Source organism: Vidua macroura, chromosome 5, assembly GCF_024509145.1.
Source record: "Vidua macroura isolate BioBank_ID:100142 chromosome 5, ASM2450914v1, whole genome shotgun sequence".
NCBI classification, from domain to species: domain Eukaryota; kingdom Metazoa; phylum Chordata; class Aves; order Passeriformes; family Viduidae; genus Vidua; species Vidua macroura.
In genome coordinates this window covers 2,510,913-2,535,297 of record NC_071575.1, presented here as the reverse complement: position 1 = coordinate 2,535,297, position 24,385 = coordinate 2,510,913, and the positions used below count along the sequence as shown (strand labels likewise).

General features: G+C 37.4%; 1 protein-coding gene across 2 annotated transcripts in view; it reads right to left on the bottom strand.

Annotated features, from left to right (window-relative positions):
- The window catches only part of AEBP2 (AE binding protein 2), a 40,536-nt gene that overhangs the window by 2,502 nt on the left and 13,649 nt on the right, over positions 1–24,385 (bottom strand). For both annotated transcript variants that reach the window (XM_053978928.1, XM_053978929.1), the window contains exons 2-6: positions 20,216–20,423; positions 17,089–17,196; positions 9,417–9,603; positions 4,352–4,476; positions 1,552–1,619 (exon numbers count right to left, since the gene is read on the bottom strand). In XM_053978928.1, coding sequence (XP_053834903.1) covers positions 1,552–1,619; positions 4,352–4,476; positions 9,417–9,603; positions 17,089–17,196; positions 20,216–20,423 — 696 coding nt within the window. The remainder of the gene's footprint in view (positions 1–1,551; positions 1,620–4,351; positions 4,477–9,416; positions 9,604–17,088; positions 17,197–20,215; positions 20,424–24,385) is intronic.

Here is a 24,385-nt window from a genome sequence, read left to right as displayed (position 1 = left end):
CAAATTTCAGAGACTTTTGCAAATTATTTCACCGAATCTGTATTTTACAAAGATTTCACTTTGCATGAAAGTTAGCTGCAATTCAAATTCAGTTTTTTGGGTAAGCCATTCAAAACATGAAATGAAACCCAGAACCTCTAACCCAGCAGGAAAAGGAGTTTCTCCAACTAAATCTTTCAGATGAAGGAGGAAGAAAAAAATTAATAACAACAGGGCATAGGAGGAGGGAGAACAACCCAGCAGGCAATCCATTTATTGACTATGTCTCATGGATCATGAAAGGTGGAAAAACATCACAGAAGTTTTTAAAATAAAGCCAAAAATCACTTTTTGAACAACCAACATGGGGAAGACATTTTCAGTAGCAGCTGTATGCTCAAGATGCCAACAGCAAAAAAGAAAACTTTTCACATGCAGACATTTGAAATGTACAGAAAGACAACAAGTCAGTAAACTGATTTACTGGCACCAAAAATAAACTCTTGCTCTTAACAAAAACCAAAACCAACAAAACAACCCTGACCCTCCCAGCCCACTAGAAGTTATTTCCCTCTTGTAGAGGAAACAACTTAAAGACTTGTATTTCTTTTTCCTGACCAAAACCCTAAACACATGGATATCCTGGAGAACTCTGCAGTTCTCAAGAGGACTCAGGGTAGGTAAATCACTGCTCCCAGCTCCATGGGGAAGGCTGATGAACAGCTCAGGGGAGTGGAAAGGAACGAGCCTGAGTGCATTTCACTTTCTGAAGTGTGAGTGCCCTGCCAGTGTAAAACACACTGATGGTGTGTGCAGCATACCTTGGTATCTCTGCCTACATGGAAGAACCAAGGTGAACTGAATACTCAGTAATTCAAAACCACATCATTCAGTGCCTGAAATACACACTCTATCTAACCTATCTAACCCAACCAAGAGGCAACAAACAGCAAAAAAACCATATTTTTCCTCTGACCTGACCAACCAAATCTAAATTCCATTGGGAATGTCTTAACATTACTGAACAACTTGTCTGCTCCAGTGCAGAGATTCTAAAACTGAATTCATCTGCAAGAGCAAAATAAATCATTCAACTCTGTATTAATAAAAAAATTACTCTTCTATTTATTTTTCATGTTCCCCGTGTTGCATACTTCTTAATGTTTATCTTAAAATAAATTGTCTTTATCTGTTACATCTTAAAAAGAATCATTTCAGAATGCTGTTAGATATAATACTACCATCTGTCCTAAAAGGAATCAAAAACCTGCCTATTTTATAAGAATATTTTAGCTTTCTTTTCTCAAGATGAATTGAAACTTGTGACAAAATGCATTAAAAATACAGATGCAAATTTAACTGAACTGGTATTAGAGCCTAAAGACTTGAAAGTAAAAATCAATAAACTCATTTTTTATTAATTTCTAAACTTCTAAATGACTTTTTGAAAAGCATTTTTTAAATATTAACTTTAACTCAAATGCTGAAAGGCACAAAATGACTTAGTAACAGGCCATTGATCCCACTGTAAATCTTTCCCCATTTAAAATGTATCACTAGCAATATACTCACATGTCCTCTGGTGTCCAATGAAGCAAGAGCTTTATTTTGCCAGAATCTTCTTTTCGTTTAGCTATTACCTATAAAAATCACAAAATATTAATTAAAACCAAATTACAGATTTTCTTACTCAAAAATTTGTTGTTCTTCATGTCCTGCTAGATATTCATAGAAAGCAAACTGTTATACTCCTTCAAAGTTGTGTGTCTGCAATAAACATGCTCTCAAGACTTAAAATTGTTTTGCAAAGAACTTAAGTCCATTTAGGTTTTTAAGTGGAAACCACAATTCAGCCAGAAGATGTCCACTTAATACAGCTTTATTGGGAAATATTCTAACTACACTCTCTACATTTCCTGCACTGTCCCAGAAACAAAATGGAAATGCAAAGCAAACGTGCATCAAAGTGGTCTCAAATCAGCCATGGAATTTTGCTGACCTCTTCTGGAAAAAGAAAACAATTTCACACTGTAAACTGGTAGGCATCTCACTGCATTCATTTATGGCATTACAAGGTTTCAATATATTGAAACACTGTAACTACTTAAAATACATGTGGCCACTGAACTGAAATACCTGGAAAAGTTAAAACCAGGGAACAGTTCAGTGTTCAAAGGTTTTAGAGGATTAATTGCAGCCACTTCAAAGGCTGGGGGTGGTATGACAGGGAAACCTATAAGTTATGTTTTTTATTCAGTGTAACCTGTTCCTTATTTTAACTAGACGTGTTTGGCTTTTTCCATCTAAGAATTCAGAGAATTAAAATACAAAGAATCTGAGTCAATTAAAAAAAAAAAACAAGCAGAAAAAAACCCCATCATAATCAAGTCAAAGGTGTATTCTGGATGGCAAGCACATTTCTTCAAAAAGGTTTTATTAATAACTGCATTCTAAATCTCTCCATATCTACAAAGAAAAGGTTGTATTAAAAAAGTATATATAAATGAAAGGATGTGCCTTTTCAGAGAACATAAAAGGTATCTACAGTGACTGCTTAGAAATTCTTTATATTAGAATATCTGCCCTGAAATATACTGCATTGTGCTGACATTATTCTTATGCTGAGTAAAACAAAGCCACATCATTTATATCTACTTTCAGACAGCATGGCAATTTCATCTTCCTGTTTTCCACCTTTCAAATTAATGTCTCTGATAATTACACATTTTTTTCTTCATCTGAAGGTGGACCACACAAACTTCTTCTGCCATTTAGCCAGTCACTATTCAAATCTCATGTCCTAATGCCTTTAAGTGATGCAAAATGAGTAAGTGTTTGTACCTGAGGTATAGTGTAACAGTTCACAAAACAGCTCCTTGCCTACCTTTTCTTTTTAAAGCTGATTTTAGGCTGAGTCTCATCAACAAAGCTGATGTCCAGCACAAGCCAGCACCCCAAAATACAGCACCCAGGTGCAGCATGGGGCTGGAATCCCAGAGCAGCTCTCCCACTGGTACAACCTCTCCCACAACTGAGGTCTAAGCAATTCCAGATCTAATCAACTCCCACCATCTCGAGTGACACATGCATGGATGAGCTAAAAAGATTTTCATCGCTTCCTTCACGTTAATGTGAAGCAGTTTTAGAGCAGATTTCTCCCTCTAATTCCACCTCCTTATGAATTACTCCAATAGCCAGAGCTGTTCTTCCACAACTGAGCAGACTGCCTGGATAACCCTTCAGATTAAAGCAAGCTGTGAATTGGAAAAGAATCTGCTTTTCTCACAGCATTGTAAAATCCACATTGGCCAGGGAAACTAGAATGAGATTTAAATACAGTAACAGCTAAGCCACCTGCAATCTCCACCTGCAGCTGCTGCACAATGTACAAAAAGTTCAGCAGAAATAGCTTGGAAAAGATTTCCAATACAGGCCACAGGTATTTGGAACAATCCTCAGTCTTGCGGAACAAGGTGATATAAGCTTCATGTACACAAAATCTTATTTTATTTATAGAGAGGGACTGATAGTTCAAGAGTTTGAATCCCATACTAAGATTAAGCTGTAACTGAAGATGTGTCAGCCAGCACTCCTTGTTTGGACTATTCTACCAATTTAAAACCATCCCTCCCCATTTTGTCCCATCCCTTACTTCTTTTCTTCAGCCAGGTCTCCACCTTTTACACACCCTCATCTTCCAGCTTAAGAAAACCTGAGGTTATTCAACTTTTTTAACTTCTAATCCTTCTACCCCAATTCAGTATTTTATCCCTGCTTTGAACTCTTCTAAATTAATACTGGTATCTTTCCTATCCAAACACAAGTTCCCCACTTGGTTCTTGCCTCCTTCCAGCAATTCATCAATATTTTGGTGGTAAGTTTATTCAAAGGAAAAACAGGGATGTAAATAAATTTATTCATGATTATATCTTTTACACTGCAGGAAAAAAGAGAATAAACACACATTTCAGATCAGCATCTTTACATATTCAATTATACACCAAAAATACTTCTTGTGATAAATGACCACTGTCACTCATGACCATGGAAATGCCATCTGAACTGTGTTCTTATTTAGAAGATAGAACCAATTTTCTTCTGCAACACAAAGTTGCTGTTAGATATTCCCCAACTGGATCAGACAGAAAGTGTTACAATCCACTCAATCTGTGAGCTAGAACAACTACCACCAATACCTCTTAAAAGTTCATTTACTAACAGCAGTGGACAACTCAACCACATCAAAGAGCCCCTATAGCTTATTTCTGGTTAAACGTCTACAGCAGTAAGAAGAAAACAGAAATCTTTCTGAAATATTGGATTTTTTTAGACACACAGGTAAATGAACAGAATGCATCATATATATACTTACAGTACTATGAAATACAACACTGTGGCCTTTTCCTAAACTTTCTATATGTGCTGAGAGGTTAAAGCAGATGGCTCGATGTCTTATAGCATCCAGTGTTTGTGCATCAAAGAAGTCATGAGGTCTTGCTGGAAAAAAGGAAAAGAGATCTTTAGTGTTCCACACACTGAAAGCATTCAAACACATTCAAGCATGTAAATAGGTCTGAAGTGTCATTAGTAAATCATTTATCCTTATGTCAGCAGCACTACCTTGTCAGAGAACTGCAAACGTTAATGTCACTGAGAGGGAGGAATTATTCCTAGAGAAGCACCATTCAAGTTTGGTCAAAACACACTCCCTGTGGATGAAACAGCTATTTCCAAAAATGCAGCCACATCCACTCATTTCAGTTTCAATAATGCTGAATAGCCAGGTGGAAAATTCCACTCTATTACATATCTCTTTCTATGTACAAGTTGTCATTCCATGTTCTTGGGCTATTAGTAAACATTTTTCACCCAAGAAGCACAAACTGCATGCATCACATATTACCCTTCAATTTATAATGAGTAAAGCACAACTAACACCCATCTGAGATTTTACAACCAGCATAAAACCAGCAGGCATCATAAAGACCTTTTCCTTTTAGAAAAGGATTTTTATAGTTAGGTGTTTCTTGAACAGTAAAAGATTATTGAATTTTGATTTAGGGTGTAAAAGCAAGTCCATCAATTCTACACTAAAAGTACTTAAACTAAAATATAATTGCTATTAAGAACATATTTGCATGACATTAGAAATATTCCACAGAAAAGTTTTTAAATATACCATATAAAACTGTAACTACATTACATTAGCAGGAAAGTCTGAATGAAAATATTCACATTTTTAAGCCTTATTTGAGAGCATCAATTTATCAAATAAAACACTGAAATTAAAACTAAGAATAGGAACTGGTATTACTTTATCAACTACGTATTACCCTGAAATCTGCACAATGATTCAAACTTCTGCTGTCTTCATTTAAAGCAGCTTCTATATTCCTGTGTCCATTATTTCAAAATGAAGTACAAATTGCACTTGGAGCTAGCACTTGCTGCACTCCTGGGGCTGATTGTTGGTAAGCATTCATGTGTACATTCTGTTCTGTCCCTGCTCCATCTCAGCTGGACACTGCCAATTAGGAAATCATCTCACTGCAATGTGTTCTCACTCTAAGTGGCAATGGAGGACCACAGCTCGTGCTGCAGGTGCTCAGTGATGCAAGCATATAAATATTTGATAAATAAATCTGAGGGAAGAAAGGAAGGAGGATGGAAAGAAGGGAAAAAAAAAACCAACAAATTTTTGCTTTCAGGTTTATGCAGCCAATTTCTCCAGGATTTACAGTGGAAAACATTCAGCAGTCTGAGAAGAAAGGGCACAATTTTTCAAAAGTATGTGAATTATTTAATTTATTCGTAGGTGTTAGTGTTGTATTTTCTACACATCTTTACCCCAAAATTATTTTGAGGAAATGGATTTAAATCTCTTCCTTCATGCTTAATAATGCAAGTTCCAAGTACTCATCAGTTCCTTAAGTCAAATAAATTACATCATCACATCAGTAACCCACCACATGAAAATCCAAGCCCTCCATAAGTAAGTCTCACTGTAAATTTCATGAACAGTAAGCTTCCTTATCTCTCATATTCCCCCTGTGAACTCCATTGTCATGCTTGTTAGTAACTAGTGTCATCTTTGCAATGACAAATCAAGTGACAATACTGTAATCAAGGCAGCTTTAGAAGAGCAATACTGTGACCTATTTTACAGGTACACACTTCCAATACATTTGGTTCTAAAAGCCACTCTGCATGAATGAGGGAACACGTAAAAGGCCACCCAGAAGAGAAAGGAAGCCACAGACTCTAACCCTGAATTATTCTACATCAAAATTTCTAAGACAAATAAGATCTCTATAGCACCATGAATGTAACCAGTTACAAGGGTGCCACCAGTAAAACAAGCTTTTATGATAAAAAGCTGATTTTCAAACTTACAAGAACATAAAAACATAAGACAGGACAAAAGATGAGTAAAACATCTTAAAATTACAAGATCTTAAAAACCAATTAAGTAACAGTAAAAATTCTCTTTAAAAAGGCTAAGATTGTGGTCTCATCACCTACAGCCACAGTAAAGTCTCCTTTTTCATTATACATTCTCTCACAGAAGGGTGTTACCTTCAGATATAAAACAGAGGAAGCAAATGTATAAATTTGCTGTACTTCAACTATTAAGAATTTATACATGAGGGTGCTTCATTTACAGCATCTATTGGCCATTAATTGGCAATAAATATTTAGTAATCCACTTACACCTTTAAAAAAGCCAGGGTCTAATAAAACCATGAGGTAGAAAGAACATACTGACAACATTTTTTTTTCCAGAGACAAATTGTTCTGTGGTAAAAAACTGCCAGCTTTTGTCAAATTATTATCTGCAAGTGATTTAAACAGATTGTCCACTATTAAATGGCATTTTATTTTACATCCATATCATTAAGTCCTTGTAACCTTACTTGCAGAGCACCTGGTACATGTGTTAAACATCTCTCCTTTTAGGCACTTACAAATACCTAAATATAAATCCTTCTTAGGTACTTAGCTTTATATACTCCAGACTGAAAGTACTTAATGATGTTAATTGTGTTCTTTTGGCTTCTTAGATAAGGGTTTTCCCTTCCCCAATTCTTCTTGTAAAGACAAAACACACAAACTTGCACACTTCATTCTTTAACTAAAACTAAGCTAAAACCCAGAAATACAAGCAAGATTGTATCAGTCCTTTGTCACGTTCACTTCACCAACAATAATCCACACAAAGTTTGAAAGGAAAGCTGCCAATATTCAGCATTTTCAGAAAATGCCATCAACTTTGGATACATTTCTGGGTCACAAACCCTCTGGAGAAATACATTACAGTAGTCAGTTCCCAATTCAGTTAGAGATGATTTCTGCCTTAAGGCAAAAGTCTACAGCCAGCATTGCATTTGTCTCAAGAGGCAAGAAGATAAGAAATTGCTCAAGCAGCTGTCATTTTTCTTCCTGTGCAACACTTGATCAAGACAGCAGACCATTCAAATACTGCAGTCTGCTCTTTAACATTCCCACAATATTTATTATTTCCATTTTTTGCCATAAATCCATTCATAACTCCTGCAGCAAATTCTTACAACAACTAAAGCATATTAACAGGTGATTTGAAGTTTTAATTACGAAACTCTGATTTGAAATTTGTAAGTCAAATAATATAACATGATGTTTACAATTACTAATAAAATGCCAACCTGAAAAACTACTTCTGCATATAGTGGGGGTGAAAATTAATTAAGATGCATTAAATCAGCCACCTAACAAAATCAATATGGAGAAGCAAGCTAACATGCAACTCAGGAACTTCTGAAAATGAGAACTTTCAAGTGACCAGTCTCAGACATTTGTAGTTTGAGTAACACAGTCAATAAATCACGATGATCCTTTAGGAACCTGCAATTATCTCAAGATATCTCTCTCATTAAAATTAAGATGCAAAAAGATACTGCAAAGTGAGCCCATAACCCTTCACTCATCAGCCTTCCCTTCTGCAACCTTCTCATTTACACAGATTCCCACAGTGAAAGGGAAAGCTCTTTGAAAATCAAATTCTGAAAAGGACAGAAACAGTTTTCCAATTTCTTTAAATCTTGAACCAAAACCAGAAGAAATCTTACAATCTCTACTTTTAAGATGTGTTTCACAATACAATTTGCTCATATATATTTTAAGAATAATAAGAATTTTTAAGGAAACTTTTCAGAATTCCAGAGGATAATGTAATTTCCCAGGACATGCTTGTCTGCATGCAAGGCAGAAACATGACCACCGCTTCATAAATTTCCATAAAGTTCCTTAAAACACAGGTGAGGTATTAAGAATAAATCACAATCATGGGCTGAAGAGTAATTACCTAAGACCACTAGTATGTGAATCTTTGTTGCAGTACCATTTGAACAGCTGGTAACTGTATTTCTTCAGAGGAAGAGGAAGATGGATACAGTTACACATTCTGCTACAGAAGAGTTTGGGAGAAATAAAACCATGGAATAAAACCTAAAAAAAGGTACCTTGTGCTACTTTCCAATACTGTAAAATGGATTTTGCACCACAAGTAAAAATTCATGTTGTTTTTTTCTTCAGCTGCTGGTGTACCAGCAGAAAAAAATGTAAATGGTTTCTTTAATGTCTCTTCTAAAATGCAGGTGGCAGAGTAACACTTTAATATTAGCAAATGATTTGTTTGGTACTGGAGAGTTGCATCCAAAGCAATTATAACCCAAAGTAAAATATTTTGACAATTACCTAACCTTTCCTAACTATTCCTGTAGATTAGAATCTCTGTAGAAGTTTGATGTTTTATTAGTCTAATACTAGGACAACTCAGGAATCAAACTACCAGATCCAAATGGACTAAAAGAGGTACTGGGTAAGTGCTTATTTCTTGCTAGAGGAAACAGTTCTCACTTTAAATGACAAATCACACCTCTCAGTACATTGGTTCATATAAAATTAATGACCATCAACAATATGGAGAGAAATTAAAAAAACATAGCAAGTCAAGTCTGTCCAAAATTAGATCTTGGTTCTGCTCATAAAACTGTCATTAACATAATGAAATGTTGTGCTCAAAAAAGAGCTTATATAACATGCATTTATCTCTAATTTATATGAATCTGCAATCTCTGTCTGAACTTCAGCTCTCATTAGCACTAAACAGGACCCTTTCCAACAGTAAGAGAGTCAGTAAACAAAAAGCAACTCTGAAATAAAAAGCTTCTTTCAGTTGGCAACTCCAACTGTTGCTCACAGGAAACTGATCTTTCTTCCCTGACACATAGAGATTTACCCTGAAAGGGAATACAGACAGAATCTGGAATTGTTTTCTTCCCATCCCAAGGAATGCCAACCCTACCAGATTCAAGTATGCAGAGAAAGCACGAGAGTGAGGAGGAACTTTCACTCTAAGACAAACCTTTCAAGAACTTCTACTTCTGCGAAACACTTACGTAGTGATCGTCGTCTCTTGTTCTTCAATTTTCTTCTTTTATTCATTCCAGCTTTAGATGGAGATTCCTCTTTGGCCTTTGGCTGGCTGGCAACTTTTGAAGAGTTCTGCTGGCTGAAGTGTGTGGGTACATGACGGGCAAGTCCTCCCTGAGATGCAAAGCTGGCATTGCACCCACCAACTACACACTAGTGAGAAAAAACAGAACAACTGCATCAGTGGCTGTGTGGCACAGGAGCTTCAGAGACTTCTCTGCCTCAACTCCCAACACACTAAAGTAAAACCAAATTCTTAATGACCATGCAATTCTTAAAAAGAAAAACGAAAACATATTCTGAAATACATTTGTTTGAAGTTTTTAACTCTCAATAATTATTTTACGGCATCAAAAAGACAATATTTTTTATTTTATATTGTATAGAATAAAAATGATCTCAAACAATGCACTGGCAAACTTTCTACAGAAAACAGGCCTCTGAAGAACTTCCCTCTTCATAGACCAACATTCCCTTGCCTTTCAAAACAGCACTGTTACTGTTTCTCAACACCTCTCCAATGCTCTGCATTTGGTAACAGTAACATCCTCTAACATCCTCCTTTCTTGTGACAAGGCAGAAGTAACAAATAAATCCTTACCCACATGAAATTTGAAACGGTTTAAAATGCTCTGTGAAAAAGGGTATAAAAAAGTCAATGAACAGCTGCCTTACAGTTCTATCTGAAACTAACTTCAGTGAAGGTGTAGTAACAATTATTTATACATTCATTTTGGGATGCTGCTATTATTTCAGGAGCTTTTACGGTACTTCCCATTTAAAGGAAATGTCCTCTCTCAACAGAAAAATAAGATCCAACAATAACCAAGCAGAAACATACAAACTGAATAACAGAAGCAACTAATCTTGTACTGGCTACAATTATTGGTATTTTTGTAAGTATCTGATTCATATGTACAATTATTTCATTTGCAAAGTAAGTATTTAAATTATACTGCTGGAGAGGGAAGCACAACCCTTTTCTATTGTGCTCTGAGCTTATATGGGTAATAGGAAAGGGATTTTAGAATATGCATTTCATCACTGGCTGTGTGAAATTATTTCATACTGGCTGTATGACTGATTTTTCTTGTTGATTGGAAGACAAGAAAATAGCTTTAGAACTCCACATGTCCCACTTTTTTGCCCCTAAACCCCAACTCTGTTGTTTTCTAACAGTGGTTGCAGAACTGAAAAGTCTATTTCTGCCTCAGACTTTGCAAATCATTTTCCATGATCAGTAGTAAAATACAGTGTCCACAAAGAGAAAAAACTGTGCTTTATACTTGCTCTAGGAGTAAAAATATATACACAGATTTCAAGACAGTAAAAGGCAAAAAATGAAAGTATGTTTTTAACTTTTTTTTTGTGTGTTTGTTGTGTTTTTTTTAAAGGGAAGAATTCTTAGAGGGACTTAGAGAAAGTTCCCTAAGTACTGAACTAACTCAAATGTAAAATTTCCTGACAAAAAACTTGAGGAACTGTATTTGTTCCTCCCTGTCTCCTCCCCTAATAAGCATCTTAAGAATTGAGAAGATTTCTACCAAAATCCCCCTTATGCCTTTTAATCTTGCCCTAAGATTTCCCATGTTCAAACAACAGCAATATTGCCTACTTATAGTGACTTCCAGTGGAAGAAATCCCAGCACACCTGTGAGTCCCAACACACTCTGGATGCTGATCTCATTACACTAGGGTAACTCCAACACAATTTTCCTTATTTTAAATTCATACTGAACATTCAAATTTACACTTACAGAATCACAGGGTGGTTTGGGTTGGAAAGGTCCCTTAAAAGTCATTCAGTTCCAAGCCCCCTGCTGTGGGTAAGGCAAGCATCTACTAAATTAGATTGCTAAGCCCCTCAACCTGACCTTGAACCAAACCACTTGTTTTTATGAAAGATTATTTAACTCACAATCAACAGATAAGTCTACAATGCATGTGTGCATTAGTTTAAACATTTTTTGCTCTCCTTTTTATTTTGTCCTTGAAATAGCTGTCTTGCCCATAAAAGCAGCTTCACAAAACTAAGCCACAAAATCTAAATTTAGGATTAACTTTCACTAATGTGCTCCTGACTTCAGATTCCAGCTCTTTCTGCTCATACAAACACTGTCAGAAAAAAAAAAAAATAGCTCAAAACCAGCCCATATCTTGAAATTCAGTCACACTGAGAAATTAAAATTTTAGTTTTACTAATGCCTTCTAGAGGTCAAAAATAACCTAAAGCCTTGGTACAGCGCATGCATTACCATATTCCAAAGGCAAGGAAAAGGCAACACCTTTGGGAAAAAAGCACAAACTATGTGTCAGGCACTTTCCAAAACTTTTCAAACCATAACTGTACTTCTTGTCAGATGGGAAACATTGTTTTATGACAAACTGCAGGTTGACTCATGATGTCATAACTTTTTTCTTGTCATGTACAGAGCAAACAATCCCAAATACTCTATATGGATTATCTACAGAAGCTACCAATAACTTCTCTTGCTCCACCCAACTTTTACTTTCAAAATCCCCAAACCAATATCCTTAGATTCTCAATATCTGCTACTTGCAACTAGAAATTATCTTTTTGCAGAAAGTATATTAATAGTCTACAGCCACAGTACAAAATATGTGCAGAAATTATTACATTCAGATTTTGTGTACTTTGAGACTACCTGATCATGTCTTCAAATACTCAACAGCTGATAGATCAAAGATGACAGAGAATGCCTTTGCAGTAGACAGGAAATAGTAGAAGAGGAGAATGAAAAAATCTTACCTGTTTGTTCCTTTTTTTCTCTAAAATAATATATCCAGCAATCCGTTACTAATGGGCAAAGTCTCTTCTCTCCAAAGATAAGGAGCAGTTCAGGCTGTCACTTCAGGATCTCTGGACGGTAAGTCACACCAAATCAGCTTCCCAGCATATAATTATATAGCTCTAGAGGGCTTCTAATAAATCAAACTCAACTATTATGCACAACTTTGAACCAATCTTTTCATTTTTCCCCCAAAACCTAAATCTCAAAATTTTGCATTGAATTTGAAATACAACAGATTGGGTCCGGATTGGTGGATATGTTACTTCAAGAGAAAGTAAGTAAACATGTAAGAAGTTTAATTTCTCCATGTAAGAAGTTTAATTTCTCTAGTGTACCCATACCCACCATTATTAATGGGCAGTAATGACCAGTGACTTTAACAAACAGGATATAAAAGCATCTAGCAATGCAGGTTTTTGTTCTAAATTCAAAATAAGCAAATCTCCTATTTGGGTTTTTCAACGTGTAATTTTTTCTAGTAAATCTAACAGAAATAGTTTAGACATCTGGATAAATTTCCTTATTGTCTCAACATCTGAGTGTTTGGGCAGAGTGCCTTTACATTTTACATCTGCAACGCTCTAATGGACAGAAAATATTCTGCCAAGAGAGTAAGAGACATGAATTGCCAATGAAGACTGGAGCTGCTTGCCTGTGTTTTCTACATTTCACCAAGCATTACTCTACTGAGAGTTGTATCAAATGCAGTCACCCCTTCATGAATTCTGGAAGTTACAGGGAGCACCAAACTTCATTTTTAATACTATTTTCTTCCCCCATTTTAAGGAGAAGCCTGCAGTGAAGCTGTGCACTACCATTCATTGTCACTAGCAACATTCACCCCACAGGAGCAAACCTTGCATGAAGAGCACATCCACTGGAATCCATGGGTGAAAGCAGCTGCCAGCACTCCCACATGCATCCTTATAGATTCATTTAGGTTGGAAGAGACCTCTGAGATCATCAACCCCAATCCTAACGCTATATGGAATTATTATTATTATTTTATTAATTTTTATTATTATTTTATGCAATTAGTTTGCATAAAATCTCCCACTATTTTGTGCTCATTTACCATTTGCCCTTTCATTGTGCTCAACATCTAAGAGCTCATTTGATGTGTCTTCAAGTAACCCTCAGTGCCAATTTAACTTGACTAATTTAATTTTGCCCCTGCACACCAGAAACCATGCTGGAAAACGCAGGTTGTCACAACTCCTTTAACTATTCCAAAACTTATTACATGTAACAGCCAAGTTTAGGACAAGAAAGATGGAATATCTTATCATTCACTTCTTTTCAACTTGCCAAGGGCAGGTTGTTGAAACCAGGATGTTTTCTGACTCAGCAGATTATTCCTTTACATCCTGCCTATAAGGTCTGAAAGCCAAGTTGCTGAACCCTCAACAGGACTGGCCCTGCATGCTGATGATAATCCACAATATTCCCCTGGTTTCTAAGAAGCTGCAAAATTGTGCAGTAAGAGATCTAAAAAAGAATAATGTTGAGGGTTTACTCTCTCAACTCTGCCTGTAAAATCATACAGAAAGATGAGCATACTAAATGTCTTTGGAGAGAATACCTATATTCAATTAATGTCTACAATAACAAAAAAACTATGAAAAGGACTGGCTAAAATCAGACTGTGAAGGAAATGACTCGGAGAGGAGCTGGATGCACACTACCAAGATATTGCCCCACAGAAAAAAAGGAGCTAGCATAACAACAGTCTCAAAAATAGGTATCCATAAGGAAATTTACCTTTTCTGTGACACAGGTACTGCAATATTCATGATGACAGGGACACACTAAGCCACACAACCAGGAAAAAAAAAGGATAAACTTATGAAAATATGAACCACTTTGCCTTTGCAATTTAGAAGTGGGTTCATTTCTGTGCCAAATGAACTGCACAGTCACATGGTTGATAGGAATGAATGGAAAGGGCAGGTAAAACCCACAAAGACCTTTCAATAGGAAAGCAGAACAGCTTATTTAGAGCTGAATGGAGCTTTTAGTCAAAGGACAACTCCATGTGTATCACAAAAAGAGATAATTAAACCCAAAATGTGCAACTACATAAAATGAGCCCATTTGCAAGCAAAAGGGGAGCTAGATGGGGATATATCCTTCAGTGCAGAATAGAGTTATGTTTGAGACAGTCCCCAATGCTTTTCAATTTAAGAAACTACATTTCTCTCTTCTTTTCACTAGAAATGTAAGAATATATCAATCTGTGATATACTTATTACTCTCTTCTGGTCACTGTTTGATTTACCTTTCCAAAAGTAAGATTTCCACACTTATAGTTGTCATTTTTCTAGCTAAGATTCTTTGTTTTTTTTTAAAACATTCTAAATAGCAGTTCTTCAGACAACAGCATAGAGCTGTACTATTTCCACTACTGCTTCTTACAGCTTTCCTCAAAAATCCCAACATTATTCTTTAACTAAAACACTGCATGACTACTTTCTGCAAGTTTCCTAAAATGACAGATTCCTTCCTTTTATGTTAGAATTCAAGTATATTCTCATGAGGCAATGAAGTTTCATTTGCAATTTAGGTTTTGGGAGATATTTTTTTCTGCAGTAATTATCAAGAACAGGTCTTCAAACCAACACTGACTTCAAAAAATTTGGCTTTCCCTGAAAGGTGAGCAATTGAGATTTATGATAGAAGCTAAATGCACAAAATGGACACATTGGCTCCATTTTTGACTGGCTGCCACAAAACAATTAATAAAAGGCTGTTCTTGGACTGGTCAAGACTAATATCCAACACTTCAAGTGTTTTTTGTCTCAGAGAGTAGATTTCTAAAGTCAGCATAAAAAAAAAAGCAGCAGCAAATGAAGGAAAGGAGCCAGTTAATTAATAGATTGCCATCACAGACACTCACATACTTGGCTACCTCATGTGAGCCCTGAAGCTTATTTCAGCATAAATGACAGGGGAACAAAAGATGTTACAAAATTCTACTCAGACCACAATTATCCTCCATTCAAAGCTCCCAGGAACAGATTGAGAAATACGGGGATAAAAAACAAACAGAGGGACTAGAGACAACAGTATGAAAAAATGCTGCAGTGACACACACTGAGCCAGGATGATTAACTACTGCAACCCTTGAATGTCTTGTTCTCTCCCTCAGTAGGACCAGAAAGTACAGAAAATCAGCTGGTGAAACAACAGATATTGAACACAAGATGATTATTATCAGAAATAACTGTTGACAATTTTATGGCTCTAGCTGTAACCAGCCTAGCCAAAAAAATGAGGGTACCAACTGCCTGTGCTAGGTAAGCCTGAAGACTCAAAAGTACTACTGGTGTTTCTGAGCTATGCCCACCTCTTCAACCCAATGTCTCTAAAACTGAGTTTCTTTGATCTAGAGCAAATAAGAACACAGATTAAGCTATTAAAAGACTTTCACCCAAGAACAAAGCTTGCCATTATACCTTGAGGTAGACAAAATATTTAATTCCAAAATAGAGAAAACCTAAGGTACAAGTTTCCTCTGGTAACTGGGGGTTGCTTTCTTTACTATTATTATTATTATTAATAACAGATTAGGATTTAAGATTAGATCAGCTCCGGGAACAACCATATCTGCAAACTTGCAGGGATCTATGATCCTTATGCTATCCTTCCAAGAGCATGCTAAACTTATTCCTTCAAACACAGGGTACGATAACTTAAAACTCATTTTCCTGTGGTTACTATGAGTGAGAAATTTTCAGTCTAAACTACACAGTTCAGTATGGAAAAAAATCTGTTTGTTAAAAAAAAAATCTTTTTCACATGCAATGCACTATTTTTACTCTCTTGGTTTTGAGTTTAATTTAGTTTTGTTTTCTGTCATAACTATTATTAAAACCTATATAGAAAATGTAACTACGGAAAGACGCTTCTGTAACAGAAAAGTATTTTTAGTAACAAAGCTGCCTTAAAAATAATTTTTTTTAAAAAGTGGAAGATACTACCTGAGGAGAAAGAGAAGAGAGGGAGGACAGGGACTAAAACTTGGTGGGGTTGGGGGTGGGAGAGAAGGAGGCATAAAATGCTACCTAAACTCAAAAAAACCCCCAAATCCTATTTCATTTTCATATCCTACATGGAAGAACTTCAGTCTGAAGTAGTGTGGGTGGGACTTACCATCAAGTGATGCAGGACTGACAGCTATGAACTGCCCCAACTGTATCCATAAGAGGATGAAGCAACTCATTAATAACGGATTGGTGGATATGGGAATGATAAACACTACTATACCTAGAATTGCAGGTACAGATTAAGGGGAGAAAGAAAGAGAAAGTTAGAAAATACTGTGCAGGAAATACAGTCAGGTCAATGGTCCTGAATTCCTGACTTCCTTATTCTGTTCAGAGAAGTGAACCATAAATAGTCACTGCCAGTGCTCCTATTGAATTTAACAAAAGCAGCTCTTTCTCAAGCATGGAACGTGCATCATCAGCCATGATCCAAAACTCAACGTGGAAGTGTAAAGTATGAAAAAAAAAATCTCACTGTTACAGTGTAAGCAGCTCAACCTCAAAATGCACAAACCCCCTGAACTTTAGCACTATTTACTTTTACACTCCCTGCCATTTATAGATTAAAAGAAACAGGGATAGTGAAGCAATAAGAGTTTCTTCACCTGATTTTGTAAAAGAACAGGACCTTTGGGCACTATTACTGCAAAGAAGAAGGCTCAGCTCACTTTTTAAGAAATCCTCCAGCGATGGTATTTTTCAATTGACATATTGTATTAGGAAAAATCAAGAGAATTTTTCTAAAAATGAGAGATAATGTATGTTACAATGAGCCTTACCTTGAAAGGTTTGTCCCCACTGTGTGTCAGCATATGCCTCTGCAACCAACTTTGACTTGTTGAAGGTGTATTATATACTTTGCAACCTTTCCACAAGCAAACAAACACCTAATAGAGTAAAAACGTGGTAAGTTTACACAAGTCAGAGAGAACAGTAAATAAAAAGCACATTAGCAAAGAAGGTTGTTTTTACAACATCTCACAACACTTCAAAGAATTCTAAACAATAACCCTTTTTTTTTTTGAAACACACTTCTCGTATCTCACCAAGGAAAAAGTAATTACAGCATTACAGCCCTAAGCATTCAATAAAAGCAGGTCACTGGAAGAAAATACCAACAGACAGATGCTCCTGCAGATAAACACAATCGAGAGCAACAGGATCTGCAGTATTTGTGTTTGCACTCAGTATCTGTATCCACCAGATACGGAGACAGAACATTTTTAAATGAAAAATTTACATTTTCTGGGTAGTAGTTATAGAAATAAAATTATTTTTTCTCATAAGCAATTAACTGTATTCCTTGAGCATGGAAAAGTAAAAACTCTTAGCTGCAATGCAGTCTATATACTGGAGTTTTGTATTCTGGAATACCAGATACCTCCAGTTAGGGCCTTACATTCAATTCCTGATGAAGGAAGCTACCATTTCTCATAGGATTCAAAATCTATGGGTGTTTTGTGATTCCAGTGTACAGAACAATCACATGCACAATAGTGCATTAAGGGGAGCAGAACTCACTCATGGTGCTTTTCTCTCTCCTCTCATTGTGTTTATCTGTAACTGAGGGAATAAAAAAGCTCAATGAACATGCCTTTCATTAGAATTTCCTCAACAGGTCTGTGGGTGAAGGGAGGTAAAGCCCTAATTTGTTGCAGCAAAAGAAAGTTCCCAGGAACAGCACTGTTCATAACACGGGTTTTCAGAAATGCAGGAAACTAATTGGATTTCAGTTTCTTGTTCTCTTTTGGAGAATAAAACCCCCTCGACCTTCAAAAGATTTTATTTTCAAAATGAAAAAGCAGCCACGGGAGTTCTGCGTTCTTGCGGTACAATGGATACACAACCCAGCTTTACTCACACAAAGCTGGAAACCCCTCAGTGCCTGTGTGACTGATCCAGACCTACTGACACAAGGCCCAAGCCCCTAAACCTTTGGGGTCTGCCACTCCTCACTTTTGAGGTCTCCTCAAAGCCACAGAACCGGAATTTCTGAGATTTCTGGCTCCGCAACAGCTCCATAAGCGTGCTGGCATTTCCAGCACCAACTGCAGACTGCAGGGCACCTGGCAAAGCGTTACTGGGAACTTACAGACGGGGGAAATACAAGGACTTGGGTTTGCAACCACACGCCACAAGTCTAGACAAGGCTTCTTGGGAACCCCTGTCAAAAAGCTGAACCCAAAATATTTCTGAAATAACATCTTTCAAAAGCAAAACTGGTTTGTCAAAAAGCTTCCCAGGCTCTTCATGGATGTATCTGGTTTGGACTGGAACCATGACTTCAGCATTAGTTGGAAAAAATACATTTTACCATGCAAAGATGTTTATCCTATTCCTTTCCATTCTCAATAAGCAACTACTTAACCCCTACTTTTCTTCAAATTTAGAGCCATTGCAGTTAAATAAGGTCTGAAATCCCATGAAAAACACACTTGAACACCTCACCGGCAGATGGCAGACAAATCCCTGAAACAAACCCGCCAGGATACATCCCCCTTCCACAGCACCGCGTTGGAACTTCTCAAAAAATAAACTCCAGCAGTGGCATTCAAAAGTGTGAACTCAATTCAACAGCTATTAGACACTTCGTGCTTCCAACAACCTCCTCTTTCAAATATACAAACACAGTCCAATATTTTCTAAATAAAAAAATCCACAAATTATGTCACATGAAATGTAAGAAAATAAAGGGAAAAAAAAACCCAAACCAAAATCTGCAGAATCTTCCAGCCCCTTTTTAAGAAATGTAAAGGAATCATGGATAGGATAACAAAGATCCAAACACACCTTACTCATTTCATTGTTTCATGCAGGTTTCATGTAAACACCTTTATACACCTGTGGACAGAACTCAGAAATCAGCTCATGGGTGGCTAAAAAGCCACTACACTGGATGGATGATTCTGCTCAGATACTGCACTGCAAAAAGCCATCAAATATGAAGCTGAAAAGTCCAATCAAGCCAAAAAATATTATCTAAATGCAGCCAGAGTCACAGCTGTCTCAGTGACATATTTACACAATAAATTATTTAAAATACTGCAAATTAGCATTTTATTTAAGTTTCTTATTCACTGAAGATAAAGTGCAACAGCCTAACATTTTTCTTCTGAAGAACTGGCAGGGCAAAAGTCAAAAGACAAGAACTATTCTACTTCGAGAACTGATATTATCTCTCCCAGAAATTGAAGAGCTGCAACACACAGTGCCTAAAGCAGGCAGATTGCTTGTGCTGGATGTAAAGGTAGTTTACATGATATATTCCAGACATCACAGGTAATTTGGGAGCTTGAAGAAGGGAGGTAGTTAAGTACAAAGTTGAAATTACTCTACCAGAAGATGTTTTTAAACATTAAAATCGAGACCAATTATCATTTGACCAGGGATTAGACTGGAATTTACATGTTTATATATGCAACTCAATTTAAAAAATAAAATTAGATGTAATTAGATAGAAGGCAAACTTGCCATCAGTATTACACACAGAGCTGCTTTGTTAAGACTCTGTACTCTTGAGTCAGTCTTACATCTTCCCTATTATACATTCTGGATGGATTTTACCTGTAGTGAGACTCCTTTGGTAACAGTAATTAAGATGTGACTTCACCTGAGTTCACATGCAGGAACATGTACACTAAGAGTTTTAAGAAAATGAATTCTGAGTGTAAGCACTTCAAGACACACCAGCAGCTTCAGGATGTTGAGAAATCAACCCACTATCAAAACCCTGGTAAGCTCAAATAATTTATTGAAAAGAACCAACTACATTCTTAAAGTTGGGCCACTAACATTACTGCCACCAGCTAGAAAAAAAGGAATTTTGAAACACAAAATTTGGTGCTGTCATTCAAGAGCAAAATATTGGCAAATAAGTAAGAAGGAAAACCCAAAAGTAACACCAACCCCTCCTCGCTGACCATCCACGTGTATGGAGCGAATGTGATCCGCCAAATCCGGGCTGGAGCTGAAGCAGGCGTGGCAGTGATCCCAACAACAGTTATAGGCAATGCTTTTGGCAGAGGAGGCAGGAACTCCCTGTCCATTCATCATGACTGGCGTGGAACGCCCACTGGAAATTGTGCTGTCTACGTCCATGATAGTGCTGCTTATGCTGCAAGAAAAAAAAAAAAAAAAAAACAAAACTAAATCAAAGGTTGCATTTGTTGCACGTTAACAGAGCAAATCGAAACTGTAGCTCTTTTGTTTCAGATATATTTAGACAGGTTGAAAAGAAAACCTTGCACAAATTTATTATTTATTGTGGTTCATTGCTTTTTTAATAAATGTACACTTAGGAAACAGCTGCTATTACTCAACAGTGTAACTTCTTCTGGACACTGGGAACAAAAGGGAGGAATAGAAAATCCTGAATATAGTGAGTCCAACATCCCCTGCCAACACTAGAGCCTTAAAAAGAATACAGCACTTCAGTTCTACATAGGGTTTAAGGCACTCCCACATGGCCCCAGCGTCCCTCGTGTGCGTGGTCTACACTAATGCTGTTTGTTTTGGTTTTGCAAAACGTTTCCAGAGACGCCAGAATCAGCAGAGGAAATCTGCGGCCAGCAGGGGTCACTTCCATCAGCCTTTCTGCTCTGTACCCTGGCAGATACAGAGACAAGCATCAAACAGATCAGAAAAAATCTTAGAGAGATCACGCTCTTTCCCTATATAAGCAAAAAGTATAGAGATGGATGTTCTTCCTCATTAAATACCTACTGATACACCTTTTTTTATCTTGTTAACCTGCTCAGTTGCCATGACAGCCTTTAAGTTTTTCTCTTCCACAAAGCCACAGCATTACAGAACAGCTCATCTTTGACAGAACCTCAAAGATCAGGTGGTGAAATTTGCTTAAACAGGAACGAGTGAGATCAGCTTGCCTGTGGTCTTGTCCAGTGGAGTTGTTAACGGGTGTGTTCAAAGGCTGGGATTTCTGCTACCTTTCTGAACAATTTTCTCAATGGCTGACTAACCTTGTTCTGGGGGAGGGGGGAAGTTTCCCAACATCTCATCAGAATTTCCAGTGCTGCAACTTCCGTCTCTTATCCTTGGCAGCTGCAGGGTTGAGATGACTCTGCCTGCTCCATTGTTAAACCTCCCCATCAGATCACAGAACACAGAAAAACCCTGCCCTCCTCCTCCCAAAACTCAAGGAACTCACGCACTCAGCCTCTCCATATTCTGGATTTGTTTCAGCACCCTAAACATCTTGGAGCCTCCACCAGATCCTCCCAGCACAACTGGGATATGTTAAACCATTCTGCTTTTAAGGTACAGGTGCTGTTCCTTATTTTTACCATCACTGTTTACATGCCCAGTATTGTTCTCTTACACAGAGATGAACCAAAGAAAAAACACCATTAGTCAAAATCTGAAGATGATATCATTAGTATGTTTGCTCTTCTGCTGTAGGAGTCTCTAGTAGTGATTTCTCACATTATCTGTATCTTTCTGAATCACTACAATGCTAGCAGGTTTTTTCTGTGACAGATTTTGAAATAATCACAGATATTTGCTTTGTTTAGATTTCCCATTCTCACCCACCATGTAGATTCCACTGCATTATTAATAAAAAGTGACTTGCTTTAGTCTGAATAACAGATTCCCTTTAGCAATTCTCCCAGTTATAAGTTTTAGTTTTAACTACCCTGAGTAATTTGGTTTGAAGAACAAACACTTATCTCAAGAGATACCACCAACATAACATATTCCAAACACAGAACCCTTGAAAATCATCTTCCAGCTCATTTGCTGCAAAATCTGCTATTAAAACTGACCAGCTATTTTAGGCCTTTGTCTCCCAAGTTGAAAAGAAAGTTTCAGATACCTTTTGAACACCTTTTTGCTTTAATGAAGTATATCAAACACATAGTTCCTAAATGCTGCACAAACACCACATGCCCCCCTCCCAATTTCAAACAAGGTCTAAGAATTTAGAAAGCATAGCTCCTATCCGTGGAAGTCATTCAGGCTATTTGCTGCTACACAGCAAATTTCCACGTGCCCATTATTTTTACTTTCTTCCCTTTTCTACACCCTGAATGCACAGAGCTTTGCATGATCCCTCCCCATGTCTCCATTCCCTCCCCAGTAATCTTGATTCTTTTTATGACATACAACCTCCCAAGCTGTCACTAGCAAGTAAAAAAGTATTCCCCTGGCCCTGAGCTGAAGCTCCCAGCCCCATCAGCATTAAGAGGCACCAACTACATGAACTGTAACAGCATTTTAGGATCCCTGTAGCAAATTGTCAGAAGCTTTATCTGTTGCAAGTAATGCTAATTTTTCCATGGTGCAGGCTCATAATAGATGCAATTATGGGACTGACATCTTCTCCTTCCTCAACTGATGCCTAGGCCAAAAAATGATCCCCAAAAATAAAGCCTGCAAAACTGCATTGTGAAAGCAAAATTTACCCATGATGACAGAAAATTTGAATAATTAATCATAGTTAATTGTGCCACCACCTCACCTGCCCCTCAGTTTAAGCTATCCAAATACAGCTTTCTTAAAATCACACTTGGAAGTGGGTTTGGACACACAGAATGGCACAAAGCCCAACCACTTCTGCCACAGACAGTGCTGTTACACGGCTCAGTGGTCCCGACAGGAAGCTGCTTAGCCAAGGATGGCAAAGCACTGCACACACAGCACTCGTGCAACAGCTGCCTCACACCAGCTCAGGTCCATAAATAACCCTGCCTTTCCCACAGCTGAAAGGTACCAAAGGAAACCGCTTCCCAAACACTTCCAAGGAGGAGTTCAAGCTTCAAAGCTATTCCCAGTCTGCAGGAGTTTCTACACCCACAGCCAGCGTTAGGTCTGCTCTCACACACCCCACAAACAGTCCAAGCAGACTTCTGACTCAGAGGATGTGTGCTGCTGCTGACCACAGGGCAGAGTATGAGGGGTATTTAACAGTTCCCTGGGTTTACAGTCTGGTATGGAGTGAGAAATCAATGAGAAAACATAACCCTGAACAAGTTCTGTGACAGCATTTTGGGGCAGGGGAGAAGTGTACCCTCACACAGGTGTGTGTGTGTGTGGTTTCTCTGTTCCACAGGCGTGAAATCCACTTAATTCCTCTAAGAAGAGATTAAAAAAACCCTGAAAATTATCAACCAAAAGCATGACAGTTTAGCTCCCATTGCCAGTGCAGTGCAACATTCCTTGATACAAAATCACAGGTCTCCAATTTTACAGCCTAAGGAATGCAAATGCTTACGCTTTGTGATTTTTTTATAAGCTATCCTACCTTCTTCTGGAGAAAAATATGTAAAAGTCAACTGATCCCAGCAAAAGCTATCGTGACAAGTAGGGTTATTAATGACATAAGAAACCAGTAACAAGCTAATTTAGCTATTACTGTTTAAATGTTTGCTGGGTTCGGGTTTAATAGCCGAAGTGTTTGCTAAGGGCTAACAGATTAACACAGTATCAAAATTTTGTATCAGAGGAACTGGGAAAAAGGCTGCCCGTAACACTTAAACCAAGTAGTAGCATATAGAATTTGGAAACTGAGAACAAAGTGATACACTGAACTATAATTCTACAACCTATTCAAAATCCTGTCTAAAAATGGGGGAAAAAAAACCTCATATCCAGTTGAGCAAAAATATTTAAGACAAAATGCCCTCCTTCCTTCTAGAAACTCACCATCCTAGCCATTCCTTCTCTAGTAACAATCTGTTAAATAAAAATGTAGCATACATTTTTTGTTTCCTCTTCTGTGCCTCTAGAACCAGCGTATTTCAGGTGATCAGGTGCTTCCCAGTACTAGGAAATCTAGAATTAGTTTCTGTCTCACTTAGCAAGTTCTGTCCCTCACTAAAGAGGTAAAGGCTGCAAAGAGAATCTGTGAAAGACCAGTGCCCAGTACAGCTCAAACGTGTATAGTTTTCTCTTCTCTTTCTTACACTGAGAAAATATCAGGAAGCTTTTTTCAGAGAATAGTCTGCAGTACATGTAACATCAAAGACACTCACTTGGGCGGTCTCTTGACCTGCCCATTTCGAGATGAAGTAGAAAGATAAGTTTTACAGTCAGAGCTGTGGTTGCTACTAAGTCTGT